Source organism: Anopheles marshallii, chromosome 2, assembly GCF_943734725.1.
Source record: "Anopheles marshallii chromosome 2, idAnoMarsDA_429_01, whole genome shotgun sequence".
NCBI lineage: Eukaryota > Metazoa > Arthropoda > Insecta > Diptera > Culicidae > Anopheles > Anopheles marshallii.
The window spans coordinates 1,279,488-1,306,867 of NC_071326.1; the positions used below are offsets into that span (position 1 = coordinate 1,279,488).

At 45.7% G+C, this 27,380-nt stretch overlaps 10 protein-coding genes across 11 annotated transcripts; 5 read left to right on the forward strand and 5 right to left on the reverse strand.

Moving 5' to 3' along the window:
- The first annotated feature begins 264 nt into the window (after nucleotides 1-264).
- Nucleotides 265-2,000, forward strand: LOC128708077 (39S ribosomal protein S30, mitochondrial). The gene is made up of 2 exons (XM_053803035.1): nucleotides 265-704; nucleotides 773-2,000. Exons 1-2 carry the CDS (start codon nucleotides 265-267, stop codon nucleotides 1,998-2,000), a joined length of 1,668 nt encoding a protein of 555 aa, XP_053659010.1.
- Nucleotides 2,001-2,257: 257 nt separating this feature from the next.
- LOC128706834 (DNA replication licensing factor Mcm3) lies at nucleotides 2,258-4,879 on the reverse strand. Its single transcript, XM_053801775.1, has 3 exons — nucleotides 4,814-4,879; nucleotides 3,435-4,724; nucleotides 2,258-3,361 (listed from the first exon to the last, which is right to left on the reverse strand). Exons 1-3 carry the CDS (start codon nucleotides 4,877-4,879, stop codon nucleotides 2,258-2,260), a joined length of 2,460 nt encoding a protein of 819 aa, XP_053657750.1.
- Nucleotides 4,880-5,312: 433 nt separating this feature from the next.
- On the forward strand, nucleotides 5,313-6,473 carry LOC128719104 (ER membrane protein complex subunit 2-A-like). Its single transcript, XM_053812726.1, has 4 exons — nucleotides 5,313-5,346; nucleotides 5,440-6,005; nucleotides 6,081-6,176; nucleotides 6,243-6,473. Exons 1-4 carry the CDS (start codon nucleotides 5,313-5,315, stop codon nucleotides 6,471-6,473), a joined length of 927 nt encoding a protein of 308 aa, XP_053668701.1.
- A 279-nt stretch (nucleotides 6,474-6,752) lies between these two features.
- LOC128709418 (putative gustatory receptor 28b) lies at nucleotides 6,753-8,075 on the reverse strand. Its single transcript, XM_053804413.1, has 3 exons — nucleotides 7,083-8,075; nucleotides 6,930-7,016; nucleotides 6,753-6,857 (listed from the first exon to the last, which is right to left on the reverse strand). The coding sequence occupies exons 1-3, from the start codon at nucleotides 8,073-8,075 to the stop codon at nucleotides 6,753-6,755; spliced, it is 1,185 nt and encodes a 394-aa protein (XP_053660388.1).
- A 333-nt stretch (nucleotides 8,076-8,408) lies between these two features.
- Nucleotides 8,409-9,530, reverse strand: LOC128710296 (ATP synthase subunit b, mitochondrial). The gene is made up of 3 exons (XM_053805345.1): nucleotides 9,503-9,530; nucleotides 8,891-9,204; nucleotides 8,409-8,785 (listed from the first exon to the last, which is right to left on the reverse strand). The coding sequence occupies exons 1-3, from the start codon at nucleotides 9,528-9,530 to the stop codon at nucleotides 8,417-8,419; spliced, it is 711 nt and encodes a 236-aa protein (XP_053661320.1). The 3' UTR covers nucleotides 8,409-8,416.
- Nucleotides 9,531-9,977: 447 nt separating this feature from the next.
- On the forward strand, nucleotides 9,978-10,976 carry LOC128707602 (39S ribosomal protein L19, mitochondrial). The gene is made up of 2 exons (XM_053802561.1): nucleotides 9,978-10,044; nucleotides 10,111-10,976. The coding sequence occupies exons 1-2, from the start codon at nucleotides 9,978-9,980 to the stop codon at nucleotides 10,974-10,976; spliced, it is 933 nt and encodes a 310-aa protein (XP_053658536.1).
- Nucleotides 10,977-12,029: 1,053 nt separating this feature from the next.
- Nucleotides 12,030-17,965, reverse strand: LOC128710129 (uncharacterized). Of its 2 annotated transcripts, XM_053805170.1 has the most exons (7): nucleotides 17,444-17,965; nucleotides 13,045-17,326; nucleotides 12,854-12,979; nucleotides 12,658-12,779; nucleotides 12,457-12,589; nucleotides 12,273-12,372; nucleotides 12,030-12,204 (listed from the first exon to the last, which is right to left on the reverse strand). In XM_053805170.1, the coding sequence occupies exons 1-7, from the start codon at nucleotides 17,963-17,965 to the stop codon at nucleotides 12,030-12,032; spliced, it is 5,460 nt and encodes a 1,819-aa protein (XP_053661145.1). The 2 variants fall into 2 exon arrangements, with proteins under 2 accessions (XP_053661145.1, XP_053661144.1); XM_053805169.1 differs by having other exon boundaries at nucleotides 13,045-17,965.
- A 1,752-nt stretch (nucleotides 17,966-19,717) lies between these two features.
- Nucleotides 19,718-20,568, forward strand: LOC128709040 (serine/threonine-protein kinase fray2-like). Its single transcript, XM_053804025.1, has 2 exons — nucleotides 19,718-20,401; nucleotides 20,491-20,568. Exons 1-2 carry the CDS (start codon nucleotides 19,718-19,720, stop codon nucleotides 20,566-20,568), a joined length of 762 nt encoding a protein of 253 aa, XP_053660000.1.
- Nucleotides 20,569-20,647: 79 nt separating this feature from the next.
- On the reverse strand, nucleotides 20,648-21,127 carry LOC128706945 (39S ribosomal protein L41, mitochondrial). Its single transcript, XM_053801888.1, has one exon. The coding sequence runs from the start codon at nucleotides 21,122-21,124 to the stop codon at nucleotides 20,648-20,650; it is 477 nt and encodes a 158-aa protein (XP_053657863.1). The 5' UTR covers nucleotides 21,125-21,127.
- Nucleotides 21,128-21,491: 364 nt separating this feature from the next.
- LOC128706890 (uncharacterized) lies at nucleotides 21,492-26,933 on the forward strand. The gene is made up of 7 exons (XM_053801832.1): nucleotides 21,492-22,763; nucleotides 22,837-23,328; nucleotides 23,404-23,497; nucleotides 24,909-25,426; nucleotides 25,487-25,936; nucleotides 26,029-26,162; nucleotides 26,234-26,933. Exons 1-7 carry the CDS (start codon nucleotides 21,492-21,494, stop codon nucleotides 26,931-26,933), a joined length of 3,660 nt encoding a protein of 1,219 aa, XP_053657807.1.
- Nucleotides 26,934-27,380: the final 447 nt, after the last annotated feature.

Here is a 27,380-nt window from a genome sequence, read left to right on the forward strand (position 1 = left end):
CGTACTTATCAAAATAAATGCTGCTTTCATCTTTTATTATCGCAAATTATCATTAGCGTGGAGGTATCTAATCGAATGACATTTTTACTTTTCGGTTGTTTTTTTTTATTTCAAAACTGGCCACCGTTTCATACATTGTCGGAAGTCGACATAACGACTGGGATGGTCGATATAACGCATGACATTTGCGAAAAAACGACAGACATGTTTCGGCACCTCTTTTTTCGGCATTTCATAACAAACCGGAGCGGTGTGCAGCTAGCGATGTTGTCGGTGAATTTTCGTCCTTATTTATGGCATATTGGTCGCCATGGCCAACGTGCGCTGGTTACCCGACCACTTCCCAGCAAAGCGCACGAATATACGAATCAACCGGAATACCCTGCCATACAGGATTTAAGTTACCCGGCCAGGAAGAAACGCGAACAACAGTCATGGCATCATAAGATAGCAAAGCTAAGCTCAGTGGAGGAAAAGCTGTTCGAAATTAACATGCCCAAGTACTACGGATACAAAGCGAATATGCTAACAGACGAAAAGTTCCCGTACAACATTAAACCGTTCGTGCAGTATGCGACCAGGACGTGCTTTCAGCAAGGTTTACCCCAGTTCTACGATCCGCTGAAAGAAGAGGCCTCCAAGATACTGCAAACTATGCAGAGTGAGCTCGAGGACACAGTTGCTTTCGAGCTTTCAAGCTACAGGTAATGGCATAAACCAACCGATTGAAATGCTAATTAAATTAAGCTCATGTTTCTCATCCGATTTTTAGTCACCTATTGCGCGACGGAAACGTATCTCCAATGGAAAAGGAAGAAACGGTGACCAGATCCCTGCTGAAGCAGCTAAACCGTACACTAGCTAATGCACTTACTTCAAACTGCAGTCATTTAAGTGAGATCGAGACAGATTTCGATCCTAGACATGAAGCATTTTGGTTTCTTGGTGGCATCTATCCTCCGAAGCTGGTCAAAAAGAGCAAAGAAGGCGTCGAATGGCAGAAACAATACGCTAACGATTCGTACGATCGCAACATCCAGTATATGGGTAAGCCATACATGGCCGTAAGACACAAACATCCGCTAGATGCTTTCGTTTCGAAGGAACTAGAATCACTCGACGTTAAGCAAGATAACGTTGAAGTACCAGATTATCGGTACGATCCGTTAGCTTTGGGATATATGACCAATTTCCGTCATGCTACGACTGTGCCAGGGTTTTGGCCTGGTGATCAGCATGAGTTTGGCTTGATGTCGTTTCAACGACGAACTCACGCACACGACCGCTACAAGTATTGTGCGGTTGACGATTTGGATCAAGCTATCCATGCTCAAGGTATTTTGTCCAGCTTTGCTTGGTTGCTGGGTCAAGCCTGCTATCAGGGGTTTTCTGTGTTCAACGATGTAACGTACCCGTTGGCCACCCAAACTATTGTAACCGATGGCAAACATTGGTCCTTCTATGCGTATCAGCTCAATACGACACTACTGCACTCGGATCAAGTTGATGTTAACAATCGATATAACTTGTGCTGGGGAACGGAAGCCCTGCAGCTGTACGATTCGATTGACGAGAGTGGTACCATCCACGGCCTCAACAGTGAAGTCCTTCTTCAGTTGATCATGTTCTACATCAACCAACCGAAGGAACGTGCAGCCAACCTAAAGCCATACCTGTGCCCAACGGAAACGCGCGTTGCAGATATCGAGGATGTAAACCGGCGAACATTTATGGAGCAAGCGTACAAGCACTTGGTATCGAACCGGCCCCGTCACCGATTAGTGCCGGAAGTGTACCAGTGGGAAAAAATTTACAAAATAGACCACAAGACACGGCCGATGGATGCGAAACGTAGACCGTTTGAGTTGGGTCAAAATATGTTTAATCGACGCTTGGACGAGCATGCGCTGAAGTACATTCCCCGTGCTGTGCGTCCGGATGGCCCTAAGAGTAGACCTAAGTTTGAGGCGACGTACTATCCTAACGTACGAAGGCAATAGACATTTAAATGTGTTATGTATATGACAGTAAAACTCTCGTAACGAAATATACATGGTAACTCTGCTATTGCTTTGATTAAAGTAAGTTCACCACCATCAAAGCGCCGAGTTAATTTATCAAACAACATTTACACTACGTTCTTATTTATTTAGTAATCAAAGAGCACATCTATCTTAACATAATACCCAGTAAGTAAGAAAAATTATAGTGAAATGGATAAAAGAACAAATTCTTGAAGCGATTTTCATGATCCGTCTTAAATGAGGAATACCATATCATCGTGTACCATTATGCTGTTACTTTCGGTCATCTGATTCACGGCAGCCGTTATTTCACCTGGAGTAAATGCCTCATCTCCACTATTCTCGTTGATGTGCTTGGTCAGTCTAGCGAGCGATGCCGATTGATCGTGGAAATGTTTGAACGCCATAAACACACCCTGGCGGAATAATTTCAGACGTCCCTCGCTGATTGCTGCCACACTACCCTCGCCTGATTCACCCTCTGTATCCATGGCGGCGGCCAAACCATCGCTGGCTCCGATCGTAGTTCGTCGTGTCAAGTCGCCTCGATCCGGTGGAGAAGTTAATAGATCCTCGTGGTCGGAATCATCACCGTCTACAGGATGTTCTGTACGGGTTCGCTTGGACCGACGCGTACCCTGCGATCTCGGTTCCTCCTGAATCTCTTCCTCGTCCTCTTCTGCCTCATCTTGCGAATCGTCAGCTTCCGCCCGGCGACGCTTTTTCTTTTCCTTTTCCAACACTTTCTTAAAGTAAGCGAACTGTATCAACTCGATCGCTGCCTGGGCATCTTGTTCGGCAACCGAGCGCGACATGCGTGCCTTAGCATGGGCCGTGGATAGACGAATCAGCGTTTCAAGAGTACGCGCCGTTACTGGTTGAGTCCGAGCGACATCCGAGTCGACTAGATCCTGCGACCGCAGACGAGAGTACTCGTTCGAGATCATCTCGCATGCTGTTTCAGTCAGCTTCGGCTTTAGACATTTGGCGATATGAATGTATTTACGCATGAATTCCATGGACAAAATCTGATCGCTGCGCTTGCGAGACGCGCCATGCAGCAGTGGATCGTATTTCTCGTACATGGGTGTTTCTTTATCTTCTGCCGATTCGGGATTGATGGTTGATAACATATCAACGGCACTAACGCCCATCGGAAGCACATCACCGTCCTGTTCCTTCGGATTGCGATAGCGATGCATACGCACCACGTGATCTGATATCATACGATCATGATCACTGTCGATAACGTCCAACATAACGAACAGCAGATCAAATCGAGAGAGAAGGGAATCCTGCAGACCAATGTTTTCCATCGGCGTCTTGTACTGATCATACTGTGAATGAAAAGAATAGAATTAATCAAAAAATAATACTATCTGCGGGTTAATGTTACGGCATTTTACTTACTCGCCCATAGACAGGATTAGCAGCAGCGAGAACGGAACATCTGGCGTTTAGTGACGCATGTATGCCGGCTTTAGAAATAGTCACACGCCCCTGCTCCATTACCTCGTGGATTGCCGTTCGATCGATGTCACTCATCTTGTCGAATTCGTCGATGCAAACCACGCCACGATCGGCCAAAACCATAGCACCCGCTTCAAGGCGACGTTCTCCCGTTTCCTGGTCGGTTGTTACGGCCGCAGTTAAACCGACACCACTCGATCCACGACCAGTGGTTGTGATCGCACGTGGAGCTGTATTTAGCACATAACGCAGGAGCTGCGACTTGGCGACACTTGGATCTCCAATTAGCAAAACATTCACGTCACCACGAAGACGCGTTCCGTTGGCCAGATTCTTTTCAATGCCTCCCAACAATAGGCACAGAATGGCCTTCTTAACGTACTCATGCCCATGAATTGATGGCGCCAGGCTCTTGGAAAGCAGATCAAAAATGTCATTATTTTTCGCCAGCTTCTTGCACATGTTGATCTCCTCGCGCGTGACGCTCAGGGTGCTTTCTTTGTTCAGCTGCGAAATATTGTTCGCAATCAGCACGGTTCGGAAGGTACCCGTTGTGTATCCACCCTGCTTACCCGGCAGACAGCGATAATTACCCACTATCTGAACACGATCGCCCGGCTTACAGCGATCGACCAAATCATCGTCGCACACCACATCTACCGAGCGAGGCAGCTGACCGGCAGGGGCTTTTTCGGGCATCTCCTGAATGCTAAGCGTCTGGTGGTCTTTGTACACCGACAGTCCAAACTCCGTCTCCAGTAGGTTGCCATCGTCATCCTTGGTCGGATAGACTGCGCTCGTTGGTACGGCTTCAAACGAGGTAAGATCCGTATAACGGCGTTCCATCACCTTTTTCGTGGCCGGACAGTAGTGCACACTCTTTACCACTTTGGGCCGTATGAGCGATACCTTCGTCACGATACCCTCCACACAGACGAGATTGCCCAGAAAGCGAGAAGTCAACGATCGCGGCGTTACGTGCTTGTTGCCAAAGCTTCCCTCAAATGCTACATGAAAATCTTCCTGCGTCTTGGCGTAGCTAAGATCGAGAGAGGAGACGTAGTCCTTCAGTGCGCGTGAGAAAGCCAGCTGCTCATCGAAGGCGCTGTTCAGCAGAGCCAACGCTCGTTCAGGGTTTTTACGACGAATATCGTTGATGTTCACTACCAAGCGTTTGCTTTTATCGTTGATCATTTTACGCACATGCGCCATATATGTGCCCTGGTCTTCCTATAATGGAATATCGATGAATAATATCAGTCAATAGAAAGTCTACAACCGGTTATGCTCCATGATTCTACAAACCAACTGGCACTTACTTCATCGTCCAGGAAGTTGAGATACTCATTTTGAATAGATGCAAGGCGTTGATCGTCTTCTGCCATGTTCACGATATACAGTGTGTTGACAAGAGCACGTAACAACGAGAATTTTAATTTCTGAACTAATCTTTGCTCACAATGAATTGACCAACAACGCAGAAGCGCACGCAACGAATGGCTTGGTGAACGCAATTATCAACATCGAAATGCGCGCGAAAATGTTACCGATGACAGACAACAGGAAAGCGGTATAAACGATATAAACGATACCAGCACACTAGCGACATTGTTCGTCGGTGGCCAAAACATGAGCTTACAATGACAGCAGAAGAAAACAGAAGGAAAAAAATCACGGAAACTTCACCACCGTGTTCGCTGGCGAATCGTTTTGAGAACCAGAATTTGATTGCCACTGCTAATTGGATTACATTTTTACACTCCGATAAGGAACCGTGGGTTGTATCGATGTGAATTGGTTGCCTGCAATACAAACAATATGTCCTGCAACGTAGAAGATATGAGTTGGTCAGGTAGGTGTGATTATTTATTGTTTATCATGGTGCTTTAAATCCTAGCCCTAGAGCAATGTGAATATTTTGTCTACTGTTTCCTTCCATCTTTAGATGCCCGGAACTTGCTACGGAAGTGGCGGGACGATAACGAAAGGAAGAGTGACGATGTAATGCAACTGTGGGATAATGTACTGTCCTCAAAACAGAGCAAGCTAGGCAACGAACGTCACCTGGTGCTGGAACAGGTGATAATTGCTGCCCTCGATTGTAACCGCATCGAGACGGCGGAACACTGCGTGAGCATCCTGTCGGCCGAATTCCCCGGCAGTCTTCGCATACAAAAGTACCGATCGATGCTTCTAGAGGCGTTGGAACGGTACGATGATGCGCTGGACGAGCTGGAACAGATCATTCGGAAGGATGAAACGAATGCTGCACCGCGGAAGCGCAAAGTGGCCATTCTGAAAACGCAGGGCCGCACTAACGAAGCAATCAAGGAGCTGTGCGATTACATGAAAATCTTCATGTCCGACCAGGAGGGTTGGCATGAGCTATGCAATTTGTATCTGGCGGAAGGCGAATATGCGAAGGCGGCATTCTGCATGGAGGAGCTACTGCTGCACAACCCGCACAGTCACCTCATCCATCAGCGGTTGGCTGATATACGGTACACAATGGTATGGCCACTTATAGAGCGTTCAAACTCAGATCATCAATCATGAAACCGTTGTTTTTGTGGGGGGTGTTTTCAGGGTGGCATCGAGAATATCGAGATGGCTAAAACACACTACTGCAAAGCGGTAAAGCTGAACGTTAACAATCTGCGAGCCTTGTATGGTTTGTTTTTGGTGGGTTTCGATAGAGCCACAAGTCTTTACGAAATGTTCATAAAATGCGTTCTTGGTTCATTACAGTGCTGTGGCCACATTTCTAACTCGAAGGCCGTGGTGGGCAAAAGAAAGGAGGCGCAGAAGCTTGCTCAATGGGCAATGGCACAAATTCAGTCGCGAACACAATCGGCGACGAAAGAAGATACCAAAGCTGCCCACAAAATGGGCAAAAGTAGGGCCGCCGGATGTGAAGACGAGCTGCAAGCGCTCGAACAAGCATTCGGAGGTTTGGAAGTTGGAAAAAGCACTAATTGACCATCTGTTATAACGCCCCTCATCCAACACCATGTAAGCCGCATCCTGGAATGTGCTTTTACACCAATTACAACATCCCAGTCGGACAGTTTCTTTCTTCGTCAACATTTTCGAGCGCCGCTACAGCTAGAAATGTCCCTTTAAAATGATCGTCAGTTTAGGTGTTAGTTTGGTACGGTTAGGTTGGACACTGGTGACGGCAACAATAAACGATGGAAACTGTAGGAAGCTTTTGGAGATACTGAATAAATCGATTTATTGATACAAAGATACAGACTTTTAGCGGGAATTTCCAATCGGCGGCGTGTTAGTTTTGGAGATATCCATTGCCTTACTATCGAACTGGATCAGAATTACGACGTACGTACTGATGTACCCGATAACCTACAATTGAACAAACAGAGCCTAAGATTAAGCCACCAATTTTTCACATGGTTTCACTTGCGTGTATCTTACAGAAGCATACACTGGCCAATTTATGGTGAACAGCCCCGTTCGGATGCTGAACGAATGATGTTCCAGCTGCTGAGATAAAATGTACAGCTGGAAAAGGGATTTATCAGACGTTGCTGTTTAAATTTTGCTAACCTTAAACCCATCAAAACACACCTGATCTTGCACCATTTGCTCCCCAGATTGGCGCAAATGATGATGAACGAGTTTAGTTAATCGATCCGCTTCCATTCTAATCCACGCTCCGAACAGAACCTTCGGTAGCAGAAAGCAACTGTTGTAGAGGCTCCAGCATCCTGTTAGCCAGGCAAAGTTTGTTTCAATTTCACCCAACGCGACGGCCGCTCGATAGTACGAAAATATGCAAAATATCAACAGAATAACGTACGCTCCGATGGTCACCGTTATGTGCATACTGAACACCGCCCTAATGTGACCAACGGCTATTGAAAGTACCGCATGCAGATCGGTCAAACCTGCTATCAGGTGGCTAGGTCGTTTGACCTTACTATTCGTTCTTTTAGTCGTGGCCAATGAGCGCATTTCACCTTCTAGTAGAGAGTGAAGCAATCGCACACGGTACGATACGCAAAGTTCGCAAACTATAAACCAAACCGTGAAAATGATGTATGGAATGTTGGTAACGTTTATGAACGCTATCAGGACGATGGTGTTCAAGTTGTTAAATACCAGTCTGCCAAACACCTGTATGGCGATGGAGAAAAGGATCGTCGTGATCAACACCGTAACGAACCAGCCTGTCGTCCAATAGCTGACTTGTTCACAGCGCAGTCGAAAATCCAGCTGCTGCAGTGTGCGATCAAAGTGTTGCAACGTTAATGAAACGCCACCAATTTGACTTCGATGCGAGAGCATATGGGTTAGACCGAAGACACTTCCGGTGGTACCAATTATCAAGATCGTAGGCACACCGTTGTTCAGGAAAAAGGATCCCGTGTCGATACGCGAAGGAATGTAGAGTAGCGTTATGACGAAAACGGTTAGCTCTAGCAGCAAGAAAAACAGGAACAAAAACACTAACCGCGCTGTTGTCCGCTGTGGACAGCACAGATGTTCCCATTGGCGGAACTCGGCCCACCAATCGGCGGACAATGCGAAGAACAATGTTTTCAGCTTTTGAACCAACATCGCTGAATCGACCGAACCGTTTTGACCAAGAGATTGTTACCCAACAGCGTTGGAAATAGTTCGAAACCCTAGTATATTGGCACTAATTGCATGCATTTTTTATGAAGCGCTTTGCCCACCAAATCTTTATCATCATTATCCATCTCAACAGATACTAATGACTGTGACAAGTATCGGATATCGTTTATTACTTAGACGTGTTGTTGTTGGTAGCTACATCAAGATACACGAGATGCTAATGAGCCCGTGTGTCGCAGACGTCTTACGTAGTGCGCATGGCACATTCGCTAACAATTTGTTGATTTCAATTCTGCGCCCCAACAGAAACGCTCAAACATGGTTTACTTCGATCTAGCGGCCAGTGCACCGAGGTCAGCAATGCACTTGTTTAGGTTCTCCTTTTCCTGATCGGGCGTGATCGATTTTACCACGTTGTTTACGATCCAGTCAACCATGTGCTTCTGCGAGATGCGACGATCCACGTTCTGGCGCTCTACCTGGTAATCCAGGCGCTTCTTCACCTCCTGGTACGCGTTCATCGCACGTTCGCGATAGGCGGCTTCCAGCTGCAGGGCAACGTTCTCCTTCTTGGCCTGCATCAACATGGTCTGGCCTTCAGCACGCCACTGTTCCTTCTTTTCGTCTTCGATGGCTTGAGTCAGCTGCTGGATATTGTTTTCGCGGCTTTCCTTCCACTCATCTTCGATTTTCTGCATTCGAAATGTGTCAAAAATCCCACAAAAATAGAAATGTTAGAACGCGCTCGAAATGTGGATTCGCTCCATTCGCTCAGCTGTTAATAATTGAACACTTACGTCGACTTCCTTGTCCAGATATCCAGCCAAGGAAGGACCAAACTTCTTCACGGCGTATACAACCATAATGGCCAGCGACAGACCGTTGTAGTATTCGTGTTCCATGATGTAGATTTCCTTGGAGCACATGTACGTCAGAAGACCGGCACCAAACACGTACGGACCGGTAACTCCCGTCTTGTTGTAGAAAAAGGTGAACCACTCTTCGGGTAGGAAACCGAGACGAACTTTTCCACCATGCTCAGGCCGCTTCGGACGTTCGGGCTGGCTGGCAGCACCGCGAGCCAGAACAAGTGCTGCTGGCTTCTTGGCAGCTGGAGATTAACGTAAACAAAGACAAACGAACAATTAGGTGCCCAGTGGGTTTCTTCTGTTCTGGTTCTGTTTCAAACACGCCATCCCATTTCATATCCGGCAGTTTGCACCGCGCGTTTGCATAATCGTTCCGCCGCAATCGGGAAGATTTCCTATTTTGCGATCAAGAGACCGCAATTTTGACACAAACTGATTACATAAACGCAACGATATGCATTCTCCATGGCAAGAACTCCCATTCAATTGGGTTTGGGCAACGGAATTGGCGAATCAGACGGACACGGACATTATTCTTACCTGACAAAAGCACCGCTCTGGACAGCATTTTCGTTTGCTTCGGCTGGAATTTTTCGCTGGCTAGATCGGAGGATCCTGCTTCTTGCACTACAAGTCGCACCGAGGAAAAGATGTCGGTCGTCTACGCAGATTTTGACTTTTTGCTGTTCAGCTGTCATCTGAGTTGGTCTAGAAAACTTATCGTTTCATGCCGTTTATTCTATTTCATATTGGAAATAGAACCATGTTGAAAATGTGCAACATTTGCGAATTAGATTATCAAGCAATGCAGCATAATTGAAGATTATGGGCCTCTTCTTTTTTTAAATTTTACAGAATATTCTGTTGATCTTTCAACACGACACTATACGCTCGCTGACACACAGTGGACAGGGCACACACACACAGGAACACACATAACCAAAACAGTCGGTCCTACTGCGAATCGGAAAATTCCCTCTTGGTGAGGCGCGTGTGTGATTTTCAACGCAAGACAATGAATTATCTCTACCGGAATAACGCTGCCAACCGAATTGCGTGGTTAATGAAAACACTATGCACAGGTAAGGGATATCCGTTTGCATAAAGACACACAAGCTATTGATGGCCGTGTTTATCACACCTTACAGACAATTTACCGGCATCGACAACAAGGTGTTACTCAACCAAATTGGCTCCAGAACCACCGAATGTAGCCAAAGTCTCTGCCTCCGGTAGTAATGTCCCCGCGGAGCGGAAATCCATAATCCCGCCCAACTACCGATACGTGTACCAAGAATTTCTCCCAGACCCGAAAGTCGAATGGCGCAATTCCGTACGCGAAAAGCTCGAACGCAAGGATATGTTGGACCGACGGGCCAACATCGATATACCGGAGTTTTATGTTGGCTCTATTGTTGCCGTTACGTCTTCGGATCTGCATGCCGAAAATAAAACCGCCCGTTTCGTAGGTATTTGCATTTTAAGGGAGAAATGTGGACTGCGTGCCAGGTTCATTCTGCGCAACGTGATCGATCATCAAGGTATCGAGATTAGCTACGATTTGTATGATCCGACGCTGCAAAAAATCGAAGTGCTACGGCTGGAAAAGCGGCTGGACGATAGTTTGCTGTACCTGCGCGATGCATTGGATGAATATAGTACGTTCGATGTTAATATGGAACCGGAAATCTTACCCGAAGGTTCACCGGTGCCGATTAACGATGTGAAAGTGGTGCTCAAGCCGAGACCTTGGTACGCACGCTGGGAACGACACAACCTTCAGGGTGTGGCCAACATTGACGAGCACACGAACGAACGGAAAAGACGGAAGGCAGAAGCAGTAGCGCAACCGTGGGAGAAGTACGATCTCATGAAAGAGTACCGTCGCACCATACCAGAGGAAGAGCAGAAGGAGATTTTTACCGAAATTTATTCGCAAATCCACTCGCTAGAATTGGCACGGAAGAAGATGAAACGCAAGCGCACGTTTGTGAAACCTACCAAACTCGCTTAACGTATCTGCCCTTCGTCCAACACCACGGCCTGTATATCCTTACCACTAACAAGAACTGTACCCTCGTAGCAATAAATACATTAGAAATGATTAGTTACGAAATATGTTCTTACTTTATTATTTAGCGTTGGATGTACGAGTGCCCACGTAATTCCATGGAATCTAATATTTTCTATAGTTTCAAGAAAAAACACTATTCTCAAGATCTACATGCGCGTATTTTTAGGAGACTTCTGCTTTATGTTGCAATTGTGCACATCTATGTACAGACACACCGTTGACAAATATGGCTATCTTATTAGTTTGCATTGCTTGCTTTGTACACTTTGTACACTGCACTGCATGGACAAAACTTAAGAGAAATTTGAAACAGATAGATCTCCATAAAAGCACGTTAGTTCCGATAATCAAAGAAAAAATAAACAATCTATTTGTTTCAAAACAATATGACACCGTTAAACATTAACATGTGCTGTTAACTTCGAGGTTCAATCTAGAGAAGGACACGCTGACAACTATGTATCAGTGCATCTCACATTGCCCAAAAACAGCACACGATGACACGGGCCTTGTTTTTTCCTAATGACTTACGTGCTTCGCACAGATTCTAGTGCACCTCCACTACTGCTTCTAAGCTCCTGCGGTTCAAGAGATGCAGGATCGTTAACCAACGTTTCGCAATGCAGAGTGATGCATTCCGCTGCTTTAATTTTTAAATTTACTATGACCTAAAACTGGCAGAATAACCGCACAGTTATTCGTGCCATAGTGATACATTGCTATACTAGCAAATAGTAATCTGCGTAATTACTTGCTTCGTGCGTGAAACATTTACAGCCATTCTTTTTTCTGCACACTTCTTATAATTCTATAGCGAAAATTGTGTGCTACAGATGGTGGAACTAATGAACCACTGCCAGTGCGCACACTTTTGGCCAGGACTGAATGCCACATATTCCAAGATTTCACACAACGACCACTGGGACCGTCACCACCGATCAGGGTACGCAGTAAAAGATCTTGCTGTTGCTACACCGTGCATCATTCCTTTCATTAGCTTGTAAGTAATGCAATGTTGATCTCCTTTACCATCTTTACGCGATGCAACATTTTCGTGAGCGCTTCTTTGCTCAGTGGCTGCGTGGAGTACCATACGGGAGAATCCGGAACGCAGGAACGTTCCGGCTGCAGATAAAATACATCATTGCGTGTTTTTACACTCTCGGGGCTAAAGCAAAGGAAAAGGAGATTAATAAACGAATGCAGTCATCGGAAAACGCACTACTGTTTACTCACCATTTCGACAGATAGAATTCATAGAGCTTCACGGGACATCTTAGGGGATCTTCTTCATTTTCTTGCTGTTCATACACTTTTTTCTTACGCGTATTGTTAGCTGCAGGCAGGGGAAGAATAGAAAGCGTCCAATTGATATAGAAACAAACAAAAGCCAGGAATAAAACCATTTAATCAATCTTACCGAGAGATGACTGCGGTGGATAAAATCGAAGCAAAACGTTTCTTGTGGCCGTCGACTTAGCGCCTTGCTGAGGTGTCCGTTTCCAATGCTTCATGATATGCGAAAAGCTAAGTTCCATGTGTTCTTCCACAGACTGAAAATATAACAAACAAAACGAGCGTTTAAAATTTCACAAAGAGATCGGCTTGGCGAGATACTTACAACCAGATTGAAATGCTTCGTGTTGAAAAACATTAGCGTACTCAGCAATACATGAGGTGAATGGGCCCCAAGTTGTTTGCACTCCCAGAGATGCTCTTCTTCAACTCGTGTTACGATAAATTCTGTAAATAACCATTTACATTACGTAAGAAGTAAAACAGCACGAAAAGGAATCGAAAAGGATCGTGGCACTTACGAGAATCGTTGTAAAGCATGGAAAACTTTTTGGCAACCTCATCCAAACAATCGGTGAAGCGTTCATAGTACGCATCGGTGAAAATGTTTTCCACTCTTCCATTTTGGAACAAATATTGCTGTATTCCTGTGCAAGCATAATTAGAACGTCAGTGAACCACCATTTACTCGTAAAAGTTTTGAATGCGTTACCTAGCACGAGATAGTAGATCGTGTCCGGTGCGTACTCGGTACCGTTAGGTTTCCGCACTTCGTTCACAAACAAACACAGTGAATAGTTAAGCTCATCGGCGGTCAGCTGCAGGATGTCGGACTTGAACGGTTTCCGGCGGATCGAGCTTTTCTCTAGATCGGCATTCTTCGTTACCACCCATTGCTTCCAGGCGTTCACTCCGAACGTGTACTTGAGACACATGTTAGCGTCCGGTTTCTCTACCGGTTCCACTATTCGATTCACCGGTTCCGGCGACGGTTCACCCAGCTGCTCGCGCTTGATACGCTTGGATGATGGAGTTAAGCTATGCTGTTGTTGTTGCGCGTTATTGTTTGCCGCCGTACTGGAGCGCGTACCCATGGTCGAACCTCGCTTGCGACCGCGCTGAACAATCGGTGATGCAACTTGCCGCTGCTGCTCCAGCAAAAGGAGCTGTTGCTGCTGATGATGGTGCTGCTGCAGATCACCATAGCCGTGGTGCTGTTGCTGCTGTTGCGTGATCGTATTGGCTTGCATGGCCGATTCCAAGTCAACTTGCGATTCGGAAAACTCGTTCGAAGCCATCTTCAGTGCCATCTGCACCAGATCCTCACTGAACGATGCATTATGTTCCATTCCGTCGCTGGTCACTACCGCCTCCGTTGTGCCGTAATGGTCATCGCCCACACCCGCCCCATCGTCGGAGTCGGAGTCACTTTCGTCCTTTTTCTTGTCACCCGCTACCATCTCCGCCATCATTAAAAGCTCTGCCTCGTAAGGATCGGTGGGCATTTTATCTTGGATTTTCTTTATCTCCTTCATGATACCACCGGCGGAATTGCGAGTAGTCGGTACAAAGATGGGCACTGGGATCGGCAGCGGGATCGGGACCGGCACTGGCGTTGGCATCGAGTACATAAACATCGGCACAGGCATGTAGATCGGTACCGGTATTGGAATGACGATCTTGCGCTGTAACCATTCCTCCGTTTGGCATGCGACGTTGCACTGAATTGGCCGGCAGGAGATGCTCTTCGTCAGTTGCATCGGTTTGCACATGGTCGAAGCATTTGCCACCTGCGTCGGTGTGGGAGGAATTGTCACAATCTGTGTGTGCGTTTCGACTCTGGTCCTAATCACCGGTGAAGGGGCCGATGGCGCAGGTGAAGCAGGATAATCATCGTTCGGAGCTGACGTCGAATCTGGATCCGGAGACGGTGCAAATGTTGATGTTTCAGTCGATGCCGAAACGGATGCATTTTTTGTACCACTAGAAGCTGTCGTCGTCCCTCCTAATGATAAATCCGTCCGCGTATTGATGTTAGGTAGTATACTGCTAAGCGGTACTCTTCCAGATGCAGGAATATTCGTCAGTGGCTCCAGAGCCACACGCAGTTCGGGCCAATTTTTCTGATTCAAATTTATCTGGCCTGGTTTGGGCCGTGATCCGCGGTTATTGATTGCACCAGCTAGCGAATGGACCGAGGTGATAACGGGAAGATTTGATCCGGGGCCGTTTTTGCTGCTGTTGTTGCTAGCAGCAGAAGTAGCATTCGGTATCGTTACCGACTTCGCAGGACGTCCTCGTGGCCGCGGTGTCCCCGTATCAGTAGCAGCGGTTCTGGCGCCAGCAGTTTGTGACGCTTTCGCTGGTGTTGTTTGTGCTGTAACCGCCTGATGAGTGATCGTTGCCGTCGTAGTAGCTCGGGGAATACGCTTCGGAATACCCATCGGCACGGGACCCATTGAGGAACCGATCGGTTTCGTTTTACTGAACTGGCTCTGAAATTTCATTAGACATTGGTAGGTACAGAATATGCGCAAACTCGAGTCGGACATATTTAGCTCGTACTGTGCGGTTCGGACCAGCAGACAATGATCGCACGGCGTTAACTTCACGCTCGACGATACCTCGGAAAGTGTCAAACAGTGCAGCGAGCAGTGTCTTTCCATCGTGGAGGGACGTAGAATCATATCGAAAGTGTACTTTTTAACCTTGCACCAATTGCACGGAACTATCTCTCGACTGGTTGAAATGAACAGGTTTAAACACATCTTCGTGCAGAACGCTAACGGATCAAGATGGGCAGATTGTCCCTGTTGGTAGATCGTGTACGATGCGTTTGATTTTCGTTCAAAGTAATCCTTGCACATGGCGCACTCATCCGGATTGACATTGTTTACGAACTTGAACGCGGAAAAGCATGGCGTGCTGCAGAAATAATGCTCCCTCCCTTCAAGGTGCACAATCAGCTTGGTCATCTTATCATGATTGCACACACCGCACACGTGGGGCTTATGCTTCAGCGACGGATTCAGGCACGCCTGGTACATCCTGTGACACAAAGCGCTGCAGAAATCTTTTAACACACCCTGCTCACCGATTCGACCCACTCGAAACTCAAGCTGATCGTTTTGCTTGTTAATGCTTTGCTGACAGTAGGAGCAAGTTCTGAGCGCTTTCTTATAGCTTTCTAGACATGCTGCGCTACAGAACTGGCAAATGCTGAATCCAAAGCGAACGCAAAACTTGCCCATACTGTTCACTGAAACGACTTTCCTACATTGGACACAGTGCGACCCGTTCGCAGCCTGATACACACCGAGACACTTTTCATCGCAAAACTCCATCGTTTCCCACTGTAACCATCGGGCCGAGAGGATCTGTAGCGTTTTCTGACATTCATGGCAGGAACGCAGGAATGAAGCTTCCCGCTCGATTCGTGCTGCATCGGCTTCCTCTTCGGTGCGGGCGGTAAACTTCACCACGTCGCCTCTCGAACTGCTCGTGCCGCCAACACCGCCACCCGCTGCGCTTTCCTTGCCAAGATTACGAACACGTACCGAGCGACGCCGATGCAATCGGAATAAGTCGGGATGTTCCGTCATCAGTAGATCAACACAGTCATTGCAGACGTGCAGCTGCTCCTCGTCCTGTTTGAACTCAAACTGACACGGTTTCGTGTCGCTGCACTGAACGCAACGTTTGTCCTCTGTAAGCGGCGCGGCACGTTCCTCGATGATGTATCTTTTCTTCACCAAGCTGTATTTTTCTTTGTTAATCGCTGTTAAATGTTCGACACACTTCAAATCGCAAAGGTACGTGTAGGTGCCATCGTCCAGCTTGTATCGATACCGGCACAAATGCTGCTCTCCACAACGCACGCAACTTTCCTGATGTTCGAGGATCGGCATAATTCTAACGCGACGCTGTATCAGTTCAAACTTACCCGGATGATCCGTGCGAAGGCGCTGCACACAATCGAACGAACAAATGAACCGCTGGGTAGATACTTCATTGGTCGCCTCACCAGAAAGTGTGTACAGGCAAGGCCACAATTCCTTTTTACACTGGAAACATGTTTCCGATTCGGCCAGTATTGCTAACTCTCGGATTTGATTATCCCTGGTAGGAGAATCTTCCGTTTGCACGCCTGTCAAATCGACCTCCATATCCTCAACCGGTTCGGTTGTCGCCGTTTGGAGATCATTTTCTTCAGTACCACCTTCTTCTTCTAGTGGAGGCGCAAAGCCTGCCTGTCCTTCTTCTTCTTCCTCTTCATTGCTTCCTCTCGTTGTTTCTTCCCCCATTCTGTTTTCCCCTTCATCATTTGCGATTACCATCGATTGTTCGGTCACAGTCGCTTCTTGTTCCACGGCACTTTGCTTGTCTGTATCGGATACCGCTCTCTCATCATCCGGCAACAAACAAATGTTTTCATTTTCTCCTCCTCTTTCCTCCTCTCCTTCGTCTACCACAGCAATTGACTCATCTTCCGCTGTTGGTTCCAAGGTGCTGTTGCTATTCGTTTCCTTTGCTGCTTCGTCAGCAGCATTTTGTTCTGCATTAGTCTGCTCCGACTCTGTCGATGGTTCGTCATCCTGCTGATGATGCTTGTTGGCATCATCCGCATGCCGTACATCGTGCGGTTCCTGTTTATCAACTGCACTATCGTCTTCGTGCTCTTCCCCATCTCTGTCTTCTTGGTTCTCTCCATCGTTATGGCTGATGACTTCGCTGGTCGAGTGTCGCAGCTGATCGAAAGGATCTTCTGCCGCAGAAGCATCGGCCGAGTGATCTGCGTCAGACTTGACGTGTACACTTTCATCCACATTTGTCATTTCTATATCCTGCAAATGGGACGACGTATTGCTTTCATGGTCAAGTTGTCTCTCTATGGACTGCTGACCCAGTTCTGCCTCTTTCGATGGATCATCCGGGGCAGGCAACTCGACAGCTTCTTGTCTATCCGATTCGGACTCCGTTTTATCATCGCGGAGCTCTGGATGATTTGAATCGGACTCTCGGGCTTGATGATCTCGCTGCTCTGGGTGATCCGATTCGGAATCTGGCGCCTGATCTTCGCGGTTTTCCGTTTTATCCGGTTCGGATTCGACCGTATGAAGCTCCCGGTGCTCGGGATGATCTGTTTCCATTTCCTCTACAGCACTATCATATTTCTCACTATCTCCATCTTCTTTATCATCTCGTTTAGTGACAGAATGTTCCACCGAATTGGTGGTATCCTCAACGTCGTGCTCATCCAGCTTTTCACATTCAGCAGATGGATCAGGTTTCTCATCTTCATTAACGTATTCCTCTACAATCATTTCTTCATCCTCCACCTGGGAAATTGCCGCATTGTCCTCTGTAGGGTTTAGTTCTAATGGCGCACGTTCGGATGAGCATTCCTCAGGGATAGTTTCTTCGTCAACGACCTGCTCATGATCTGTCGCCTGTTGTTCGCTTTCTGCCTCTTCTACCATTGGCTCTTCTTTCGAGTCTGATGTAGCTTCATTTGTTCCTTCCTTGACGTCCGAATCGTCGATGGGATTTTCTAATTTCATTTCATCGTTTGATGTTCCAGTTTCAACACCTGGGCCAGCAGAAGCATTTTCTACTTTATCTTCTTCCTCCATCTTCTCTAGTAAAGGGAGACTGCTTTTTTATGGGGGTACGCGAGTTGGTGAATTGTGTAGGATTCAGATAAAGTTTCCTGGGTTTAATCTGTAAGAGAGACAAACCATTAGAATAACGGCAAAGAATGCACCTTATTTTGTAACACAGGAATGTTCCATTGCATGATCTTAGCATGCTCTACGCAAATAAGATGCAACCCCTGTAAACACTGTCAATTTTGGAGTTAATTCCTTGCAAAAAAAAATACATGGTTTAGTCCCTGCAGATCCGGCGAGATGCGGAAAAGAGACAACCCATCGCAAATCAAGAGTGTATGGATATGCTTGCTTTAGAACATTACAACTCCCGCGTTTTGCAATAACCGCGTCAAACATCGATAGCCTAGATTTTGTTTACCACAAAATTGTCCTCTTGTGTGCTCACGAGCAATTCGTAGGTACAATTGCCTAAATAACATTAAACTTTTAGCTGTTGTCAATTATATTACAAAAAAAATCAAACAAATATGCATGTTGGAATAGTCATACTTTTTGCACTTTGCACGGCACAGTATCGGGAGCGCAGATTCCAACCGGTTTGCTTTACGAGCTTGTCCCTATTTTTTTTCACATGAAGCAATCGTCCTTTTGACTGCCAGATGCATATGTTTAGCCAAATTTACTCTTTTATTGTAACTCACAAGTCGCCGTCAACAACAAGCGCGCACCATTTTGTTTTTGCTCTCGCTCTTACAAGCTTCGCTTCGGGTGCCCAAAACTGATGGCATCGGCTTGACGCGCGCCAAGAAAACGTAATCATGTTGTCAACGCAAGTTCACTTTGTGCGACACACTGGCTTATCAAAAGATTTCATTTATCACACTTACACAAGTATTTCACGACGAAGCCTGAACACCGTTTGGTTAATTTTTCCGCCAAGCTCGATCACAGTATTTCCCCCAATCCCATCAAGTCCAAGCCTTTCGCTGTGCGTGTTGCTTTCGACATTACTGATGAAAAGATGATAAAGAAAATATCCGCGTATCTTTTCCTATCAAGCCACAGCGCTTGACAGTTCGCACCCACAGGAACGCGATTTGTCTTCTTTTTTCAGCGTGTTTTCTACTTCTTTAGCGTGCGGTTGTTGTTGGTCGGCGCTTGAGACCTTGATTACTGGGAACTGCAGCGATTTAAGATGTAAATTTTGGAGTATTTTTGCTGCAAAAAGCGAATGTGCAAAAACAGCTATGCTCGAGTTATTATTGCAAGACTATAAGTACGAAGCGGGATCAATCAAAAACGCCTACAAATCGGTTCTATATACGAAAATTAAAATATATGCGTAGTACTATTCACCTCTCGGCGCGATCTGCGATGAGGATGACAAAATTGAGGCAATAGAAACATATAAAAAATAATCAACCAACCCATGTTGATAGAAAGGCTAACCACTGTGCAAACGCGTTTTGCAGTGTTGCCATGAAAATGATATTTCTCGGGGCCACAGTCGATGCACACTGGGCCATTCTCATTCTAACGCCGTCCTTTATTTTTTCCTTTCTTCAGTTTTCCCAAACCCGTATTCTCAGTAATCGTAAGCTACGAAGTAGTGCAACAATCGATTTTGGTCCATGTTCTAACCCTTTCCCTTAAAATTCTCAATGTAACTTTCTGTCTACGTTGTGACTGTACTCGTCTTGCAATCGGCGTACAGTGCGGTTGTGTGTGTCAAGTTGAAAACAAAACAATCGAATATTTTAATAAGTGGTAACAATGCGTCGCTCGTACTCACGGTCCCCATCACGATCTAGAAAATCGGACCGACGCTCGAAACAATCCAGGCGACGCTCTAGATCCAAATCCAGAGATTACGATACACACCGTAGAAAGGGTAGTGATACAAATCGTCGTCAAGATCGATCCAAAAGTCGATCCGTAGCGTCCTCATCCACGTACCAGCGAGAGAAAAAATCTTCCTATCGCAACAGATCCAGAGACAGAAGCTACACTTCCAGCACACGCAGGAGATCGTCTTCTCGGGATCGATATCACGAACGAAAGCCACACGATCGGGCTCGTTATCGTCGATCGTCCAGCAGTTCCAGCAGTTCATCATCCACGAGCACTTCCAGCAGCAATCGCAGCGGAACCTCTTCGAAATCGTCGAAAGGCTCTCGTAATCATTCACCGCCCACAGTCAGTAAGGACAGTAGTGAGAAAACCTTTGTTTTCAAATCCATGTCTGACACGTGCGATGATCCTACGAGCAAAGCCACAAAATTAGAAGAGCTGAATGCTGATGAGTTTGTTCCGCAATCATTCGTATCAAGAAGAAAGCCGGCAGTAGCAACAACCCAGACGACAAGCAGTATAGTTATAGACTTGGCTTCGCAAACGATTAAAGTGCCCACGAAAGACACTGTGGTATTAGATGAAGATCCTTTGTTTCACAGTATAGTAAGTATAGAGTTTAACCCCCAGACTAGTCACTGGACACTGCGCTTTTGGTAAAATAAAACACTAAAACACCACCTTTTCTTTTCCAGTTTTTCACAATAGACGATAATGAGCGGATGAGTCGATGGGTTAAAAAGCTTCATCTCTTACGCCAATCAATACCATAAAGAAGATTGAAAATATCAATCAGAAGTACCTAATGAATGTGTTTTATTTGCTAATCAAACTTTGAACATGATGTTACTTTCAAAAGATATCCGATCCAGTTTTTCTAGCCTTAATCCACGCGTCCTCAGCTGACATTGATTCCTCCTTGGACGGTTCCATCGGACTTCCATCGTCGTTCAGTTTTCCACTCTTCCAATCGCTTATGATTTTTTGGGCATACACCGAATTGAACAGATCTTGGCTTGTGAATTCCGATTGCACTACATCGGGAGCCTTGTACGATACGTACGGTTTAAACTTACAGCCTTCCAGGTTGGGAACAATCAACTCTGGTATCCTTTCCTTTATTTCTATGAAATTCCCATCAACAGTTACGCCGGTATCACGTACACCTCGCTTGTCGATTGGGATGTCCGTGTACAGGTTTGGGTTGGCGGCACGCTGTTGTTTGAAAATTCGTGTTCCTCGCTTGTTGTATAGCAGGAATTTTCGAAAATTTCTTTTTCCTGACAAAGCCGCCGTTGTAGAAATACCTCGCGTAATTATATGGAACATTTTTGATGTTATACAATGTGCTAGCCAAAAACCCGCAAATTGGCTGTGTGATTTGCCCAGCACAAAAACAAATGAGAGAGGAAAAAAACAGCGTGACAATTTGAGCGCTGTCAAAACACGGTGGCAGTCGGTGCTGGCAACACTGGTAAAGTGACGCGCAAAGTGTTGGATTGTTGTGCGTGCGGAGGAGAGAAGATCATTTTCAGTGCGTTTCATGCCAATTATTCGGTTTGCAGGTTACAAATAACTGTTCCAGAATGTAAATAGCGTAATCCAAGTAGTTTACAATATTTGTACAACGTTGATACACGTCGCGAATTCCTGGCACCTGTGTGTTTTTCAAAGCGGTGACTATTGAAAATCCATCATGGCGTCTGGAGTTGGGGTAACACTGATCCTAGAATGCTGGCGAGATGAACTGAGTGCGGCACAGAAAGCCGCATACGAAAAGGCGGAAAAAGAGCATAATGAAATTCGAAACAAGCTGAAAGCGATTGTCGATGAAACGGGTGGGAAAAACATATTTTCCGGCCAAGTGTTCACCGCTTATCAAGTACTGGGTCCAGTACCGGGTTTGGATCAAATTTCCAAACCGGTAACTGCATTAACGCGCAAGAAACCATTGCCCGTACTTCAATCTTCCCTTGCCCCGAAAATGGGTGCTTCGCCGTCACCGGATCCTGCGGTAAGCAGTCGACGGCGGGGTCGAAGATCGGATTTGCCTATCGCCGAAGATTCGGAGTCCGTGTTAGATATACCCTCGGATGATGACGACGACTATATTCCTCTCTCCAAGCGTATGAAACAGAAGGAAAAGGAAAAACCCATTTCTCCAAGAAAAGTGAGCAACGAAAAGGTCAAAACGCCGGAAGTTAAGACAAAGTCTCCAAAACCTGTTGGCACAACAACGGGCAAAGTTGCTGCCATCTCTGTACGACCTACCGAGTTCAATTCTATTGGCGGGCTGCAAGTTGGCGCCGAAAAGGAGAAAAAGAAAAATCTCCCGGAACCTTCCGCGGTTGTCGATCTTACTAAAGATGATGCGGGTAAACCGTCGGCGGATTCGAGAGAGATATCATTTAGTAAGATTCAGGGCAAAACTTTCCCTTCGCTCGTAGTACTCGCAAGACCATCGCTTCGAGTAACCGATAAAGCTGTAACCGATCGACCGCAGCTCGATGCGAAAGTGAAAAACGTATTGGTACATCCAGCGCCAAAGTTCACCGAATGGCTCATACAACAAGGATTGATCAAATCGGAACAGACGTGCCAAATCCACTACGATAAGCCGCTCAAACTGGGCATGTACTCGGATACTTCGAAATTCCCGTACTCGGGTGGCTACTTCTGGATAAGCGATTGCTGTCCGACCCGATTCACGTCCGTGTTTCATGGCTCGCTGTTCGAAGGCTCACCACATCCGCCTTCGGTGATTTTGAAGCTCATCTACCACTGGGCCTGTCAAACGAATGTTTCAAATGTGGTGAACTGGGTGAAGGTGGACAACGTTTACCTGAAAAGCCTCTACACATTGTTACGATCAGTTTGCACGCTGGCATTATGCCGCCACATGAAGATGCTTGGAGGTCCCAAAAAATCCATCGAAATAGGAGTGATTTCGCTGGGAACGACAACTCAGGTACGACGAATTTTGTGTGTAATGCTCATACACGTATGGCGTAATATGATTCGCTTGCCCTTTTTTGTTACAGGACGGACAGCAGCGCCAGGTAAAGGTGGAGGTGTTGGGCGTTCTCGATCCGGAAGCGAAAATTCTTCGACTTCGTGCCGTGGAACCGTTGCAGGACGCCGAAAAAAGCTACAAGAAAAGGTTTTCCAAAATTTTGGAACCACTCAGCGATTGGGTCGATAAGGAGAGCATCATTCTGACCGATCTTACGGTCGACAAAGGAACACTGAACAACATGGGCTACAAAACCGTGATACAGGTTCCGACGTCTGAGCAGACACCGAAAAATAGCAATGCAAACATAATGGATTACCTGCGCCGCATCGTTCCACGCATGTTCCAAAACACGCTCTCCCTGTTGTCGCGTCAAATCATTCAACAGTTCCTGAACGAGTTGGTTTGGCGTGAGCTATACGGAAATAGTCCCGGCAGTACGTTCGATAACATCGTGAAACATTTAGCCGAGGAAGCAAAGATTGAAACGAAGGAAAGTTTAACCACTCGCATGCATAAGGTAAGCGATTAAGATTTCTGCGCCATTCTTTTGCGCCTTGGCTCACACAATTCATTGCTTTTTTTGTCTCTCCAGGCCGCCGCCGACCCCTTCAAGCAGTGGAATGTCGTGTCCGATATACCATTCGCAAAAATTCCCGCAAAGCGTGGGCGCAAACCTAAGGATCACTGTTAGTATACATAGTTTTATATTATCGTATTCTCTCCCTGCCATTGCTCCATTTTTGCCTCGGTCATATTTCATCTTGCGTCAAGCGTTTATGGAAGCGCGTTAATATACAGATTTTCAATAGCGAATTTATGAAATTTAATGGCGTTGAAAAGATGTTGTCATGTTTGAAGCTGTTTTCACTCATTTATACAACATTACAACAATTCATTAAAAATAATTAATTAATAGCACGATGAATAATTAATTAAACAACGATGGGCCTGATGACTTTTCAGCTCGATCAGTTGTTTTGTGCATATACGTATGATTCGCAGCAACTTTGTCTGAGGTGGAATGTTGTAATGCATCGGTTGCTTTACTATCATTCTGATACAAATGCACAGCTTTGTATCACAGCACAAATACCGTGCATACGCCTCTTTTCTACGTCAATTGGAGCAATTTTGCCTATAGAAAGCATTGCTTATAATATGCAATTAAGTTAAACAGATTGACTTTTTCCAAAACATTTATTCTGCTTTAACATTTATGTTACTGTTTCTGCACTTCTGGGGAAAAATGAAAATTGTTTCATTGTTTGAAAAGATTTCCTCCGTTATCGGGGTGATACAATTGATTCCGTTTCTGAAAAAGAGGTCAATACAATGCCTAAATACATAACATAATAGAGGAGATAGAGGATATAACAGAGCAGGAAATAGAGCTAGTCCCTCTTTTTGGCAAGCAAATGACACATTCACCTTTGCTTGGCCCTTTTTTTTTCGTTGGAACTCCAATGTTTCAAATTAAGCTTCACCTCCAAATGTCGCCAAAGTGAACTCCATTAGTTTGTCTACTTCCATCCGGTTTTACGAGAATCACTTCTTTTCATATTTTTCTTTTCTACTTTCAGCGTTGTAGAGTTTGATGAGAGAGGGACTTACTTTTTTACGCCCTTTTTTGAATCTGCGCACACACCGCACTAGTTGGCAAAAGAAAGTCAGGTTTTCAAGACACACCGTATCTCGTTCGATAAAACAAAGAAAATCGAAGACAAGAGTGTAGGACAGATTTTTGTTTATGAAATTTATTAACTATTGTTTTTGTACTCCGGATTTCTCCTACAAGATAGAGAGAGTCGCAGAAGCTGCAGGGTTTAACTAATATAAGAGGAAAAAAATTATGGCAAGGCATATAATGTTTGGGTGTGTGTGTGTGCGCGTATTTGCACGTCTGTGTATGCAATAAGTTAGGCAAAATGCGCTTTTTAAATGGAGGCAAATAAAGTTAATCGAACCTTTGAGCATGCGAAATAGAGTATGCAATAGTTAAGCTCATTACGTTTTCTTTTATTTCGAGAGAAAATCCCTTTGAACAGTCAACACCTGTGTTATCTTATTGTATATTTTCTCCTAATCGCATCCTTGTAGCTATCATCGCATCTCCGTCCCCTCGGAACGATGTTGCCCCGGCGGCAACAGCAGCGGCTGGCGCGAGTTCAGCAACGAAAAAAAATATCCTCAAAAAGGTGAAAATTGAGGAACAAACGACGGCGGCGTCGATCGTAATAACAACCTCTTCCTCGAACAGAACGGTCCAGAAGAAGAGAGAAAAACCTGAAGATGCTATGATACAGCTGGAATCGTACTATTACGGATGTGTCGGTGGCACTGAGCTGAAAGAGTCCGCCTTACCCTGTCCCGATTTTGAAGTCCCGTGTCCGGAATGTCCAGAATTGACGTTCCGCTGCAATGTGGAGCTTCTTGATCATTTGTTGGACCACACACAACAACTTGCCGGTTCTACAAGCGCATTAGATAGTGGATCTAAGTGTCGAACCTGCCTGCAGCATGTGCCCCAAGAAGAGCTGGAGAAGCACAAGATGCTATTTCATCCGCTCGATACGAAATGCGTGTTTTCAAAAGGAAGCAGCTGTTTGATCTGTGAGGTAAGTAACTGATTCACGCGACAGCAAGAACTCCGTAGCCATTAATTATGTTCCTTGTAGGTACGTTTCAGTAGCGTACCGGTGCTGGCAGCGCACATGCATAAAACCCACCTGCCGCTGGAAATGCCGTACCATTGTGCTGGGTGTGATTTTCGCAGCTCCGTCTTGCAGACAACTATTGACCACTTCTATGCGCAGCATAAGGGAAGTAACCTGTTGCAGTGCCCAATCTGTCTGCAGATGGCTTGCGCTTATCGTAGTGGCACCGAAGGCACCGACACGGACGAACCGACTCAGTCCGTAGCTTTGATAGACAATGTAAAACAGTTCTTGGCCCATTTGCGCAAGCATAGCGATAAATATGTCTCGAAACGGTGCAAAAAATGTGCGCTCAGCTTCCTCTCGAAGGCACAAAACAAACTGCATAGTATCTTTTGCCACGTTGCCAACGCTGCTGACGAAACAGTTAAAAGCGTTACAAACGCTACGACGGTCATGGAAAAACCGATGGTAATGAATCTTTCTGTTTCACATTCAATCGCTAGTGCCCACTTTTCAACATCCGACTCTAACCTAACCATTCTCGAAAAATCCTCTTGCAGAAAAAAATAATGCCAAAGGAGCAATCAAAACCGTATCGTGTTGTAAAGGCATTTGATCAGCTGGTGCTAAATATGAAGAGCGGCTACATTTGTCTCGAGTGTGGCAATGATTTCGATCAGTTCAATCACATAATGTAAGTGGAAGTTCGTTAAATGTACCACACACTATGCTTACGTATTGGTCTTGATGTTTCTATTTCCGCAGCGGACTTTTGCAATGCGCACTGTGCAAATTTCAAACCACCTGTCTTCCGTCGATGATGAACCATTCGCAATTGTGCAATTCACCCGGTTCCTCCACAGCACACAAATATGCGGCCTCTTCAATAAGTCAGGAGATGCATTGCAAGTGTGGCTTTTCTTCGTACGATGGTTCGGCATTAGCACGGCATTTACTCGTATGTAGCCGTAGTGATTCCGTATACAGTTCCGTCGAGGCAGCCCAAGCGAACGAAACCGAGCGAAGCATGCTGGATATGCTAGGACTTGTTCGTCGGGATGAAGACGAAGATGCTGATGCAGCAATGGATACGCAATCGTCGGAACAAGATGATCACCAAGACAGCCAAGCAACGCCTTCAACATCCCAGGAATCCACGTTGCCCACAGTCTCTTTCGATAACGTGGAAAACATAAGTGCGATGGAATCAAACGTTGCGGCAATTGCTCCAAATGTTGTCAACGAACCCGCTGCGGCCGATATTGCGTACGACCCTTCGCAGTCGCTCTACAATATCGCCGGTACAGGTGAACAACAATTTACCACCCAGCTGAGCTTTGACGATTTGGGACCACCATCGGTCTTGCCGGTACAAGACAATGATCTTACGCCGCAGCTTAAGGACGATTACCAATCGCTGGCTACACCGCGTGTACCAGATCAAGCAGATTATCCAGATACGTAGCTTAATCACGCTTCTTTGTAGACTTGTAACGGTTTCGCAATAATGCGCATAATTAACTATTTTGGCACACGACGAATTTAGTTAATTTATCGTTTACATAAGATGAGTTTGACGAACTATTTTTTCCTGAATTGAAAGATTGCTACAATTGAAATAAATTTTTGAGATCCGCAGACCGCCAGAAAGATGTGTTTTGGTGTCTAGTAATCATTTACACACAGTACACTTGGGACATTAGGGTAAATGGATTCGAAGGTAAATAATAAAAATATGTTTCAAATCAATTCGAAGATCAGAATGCGAAATAGTGTTGGGTGAATCTGATTCAGGTTCAAGAAACTAAATGGATCTAATGGAATTACATTTTTGAACTGCATGCATAAATAAGAATCTCTGTTATGAAGATTAACAATTTCTCTAAGGTTCTTGAATCCTCGAAGATTCATG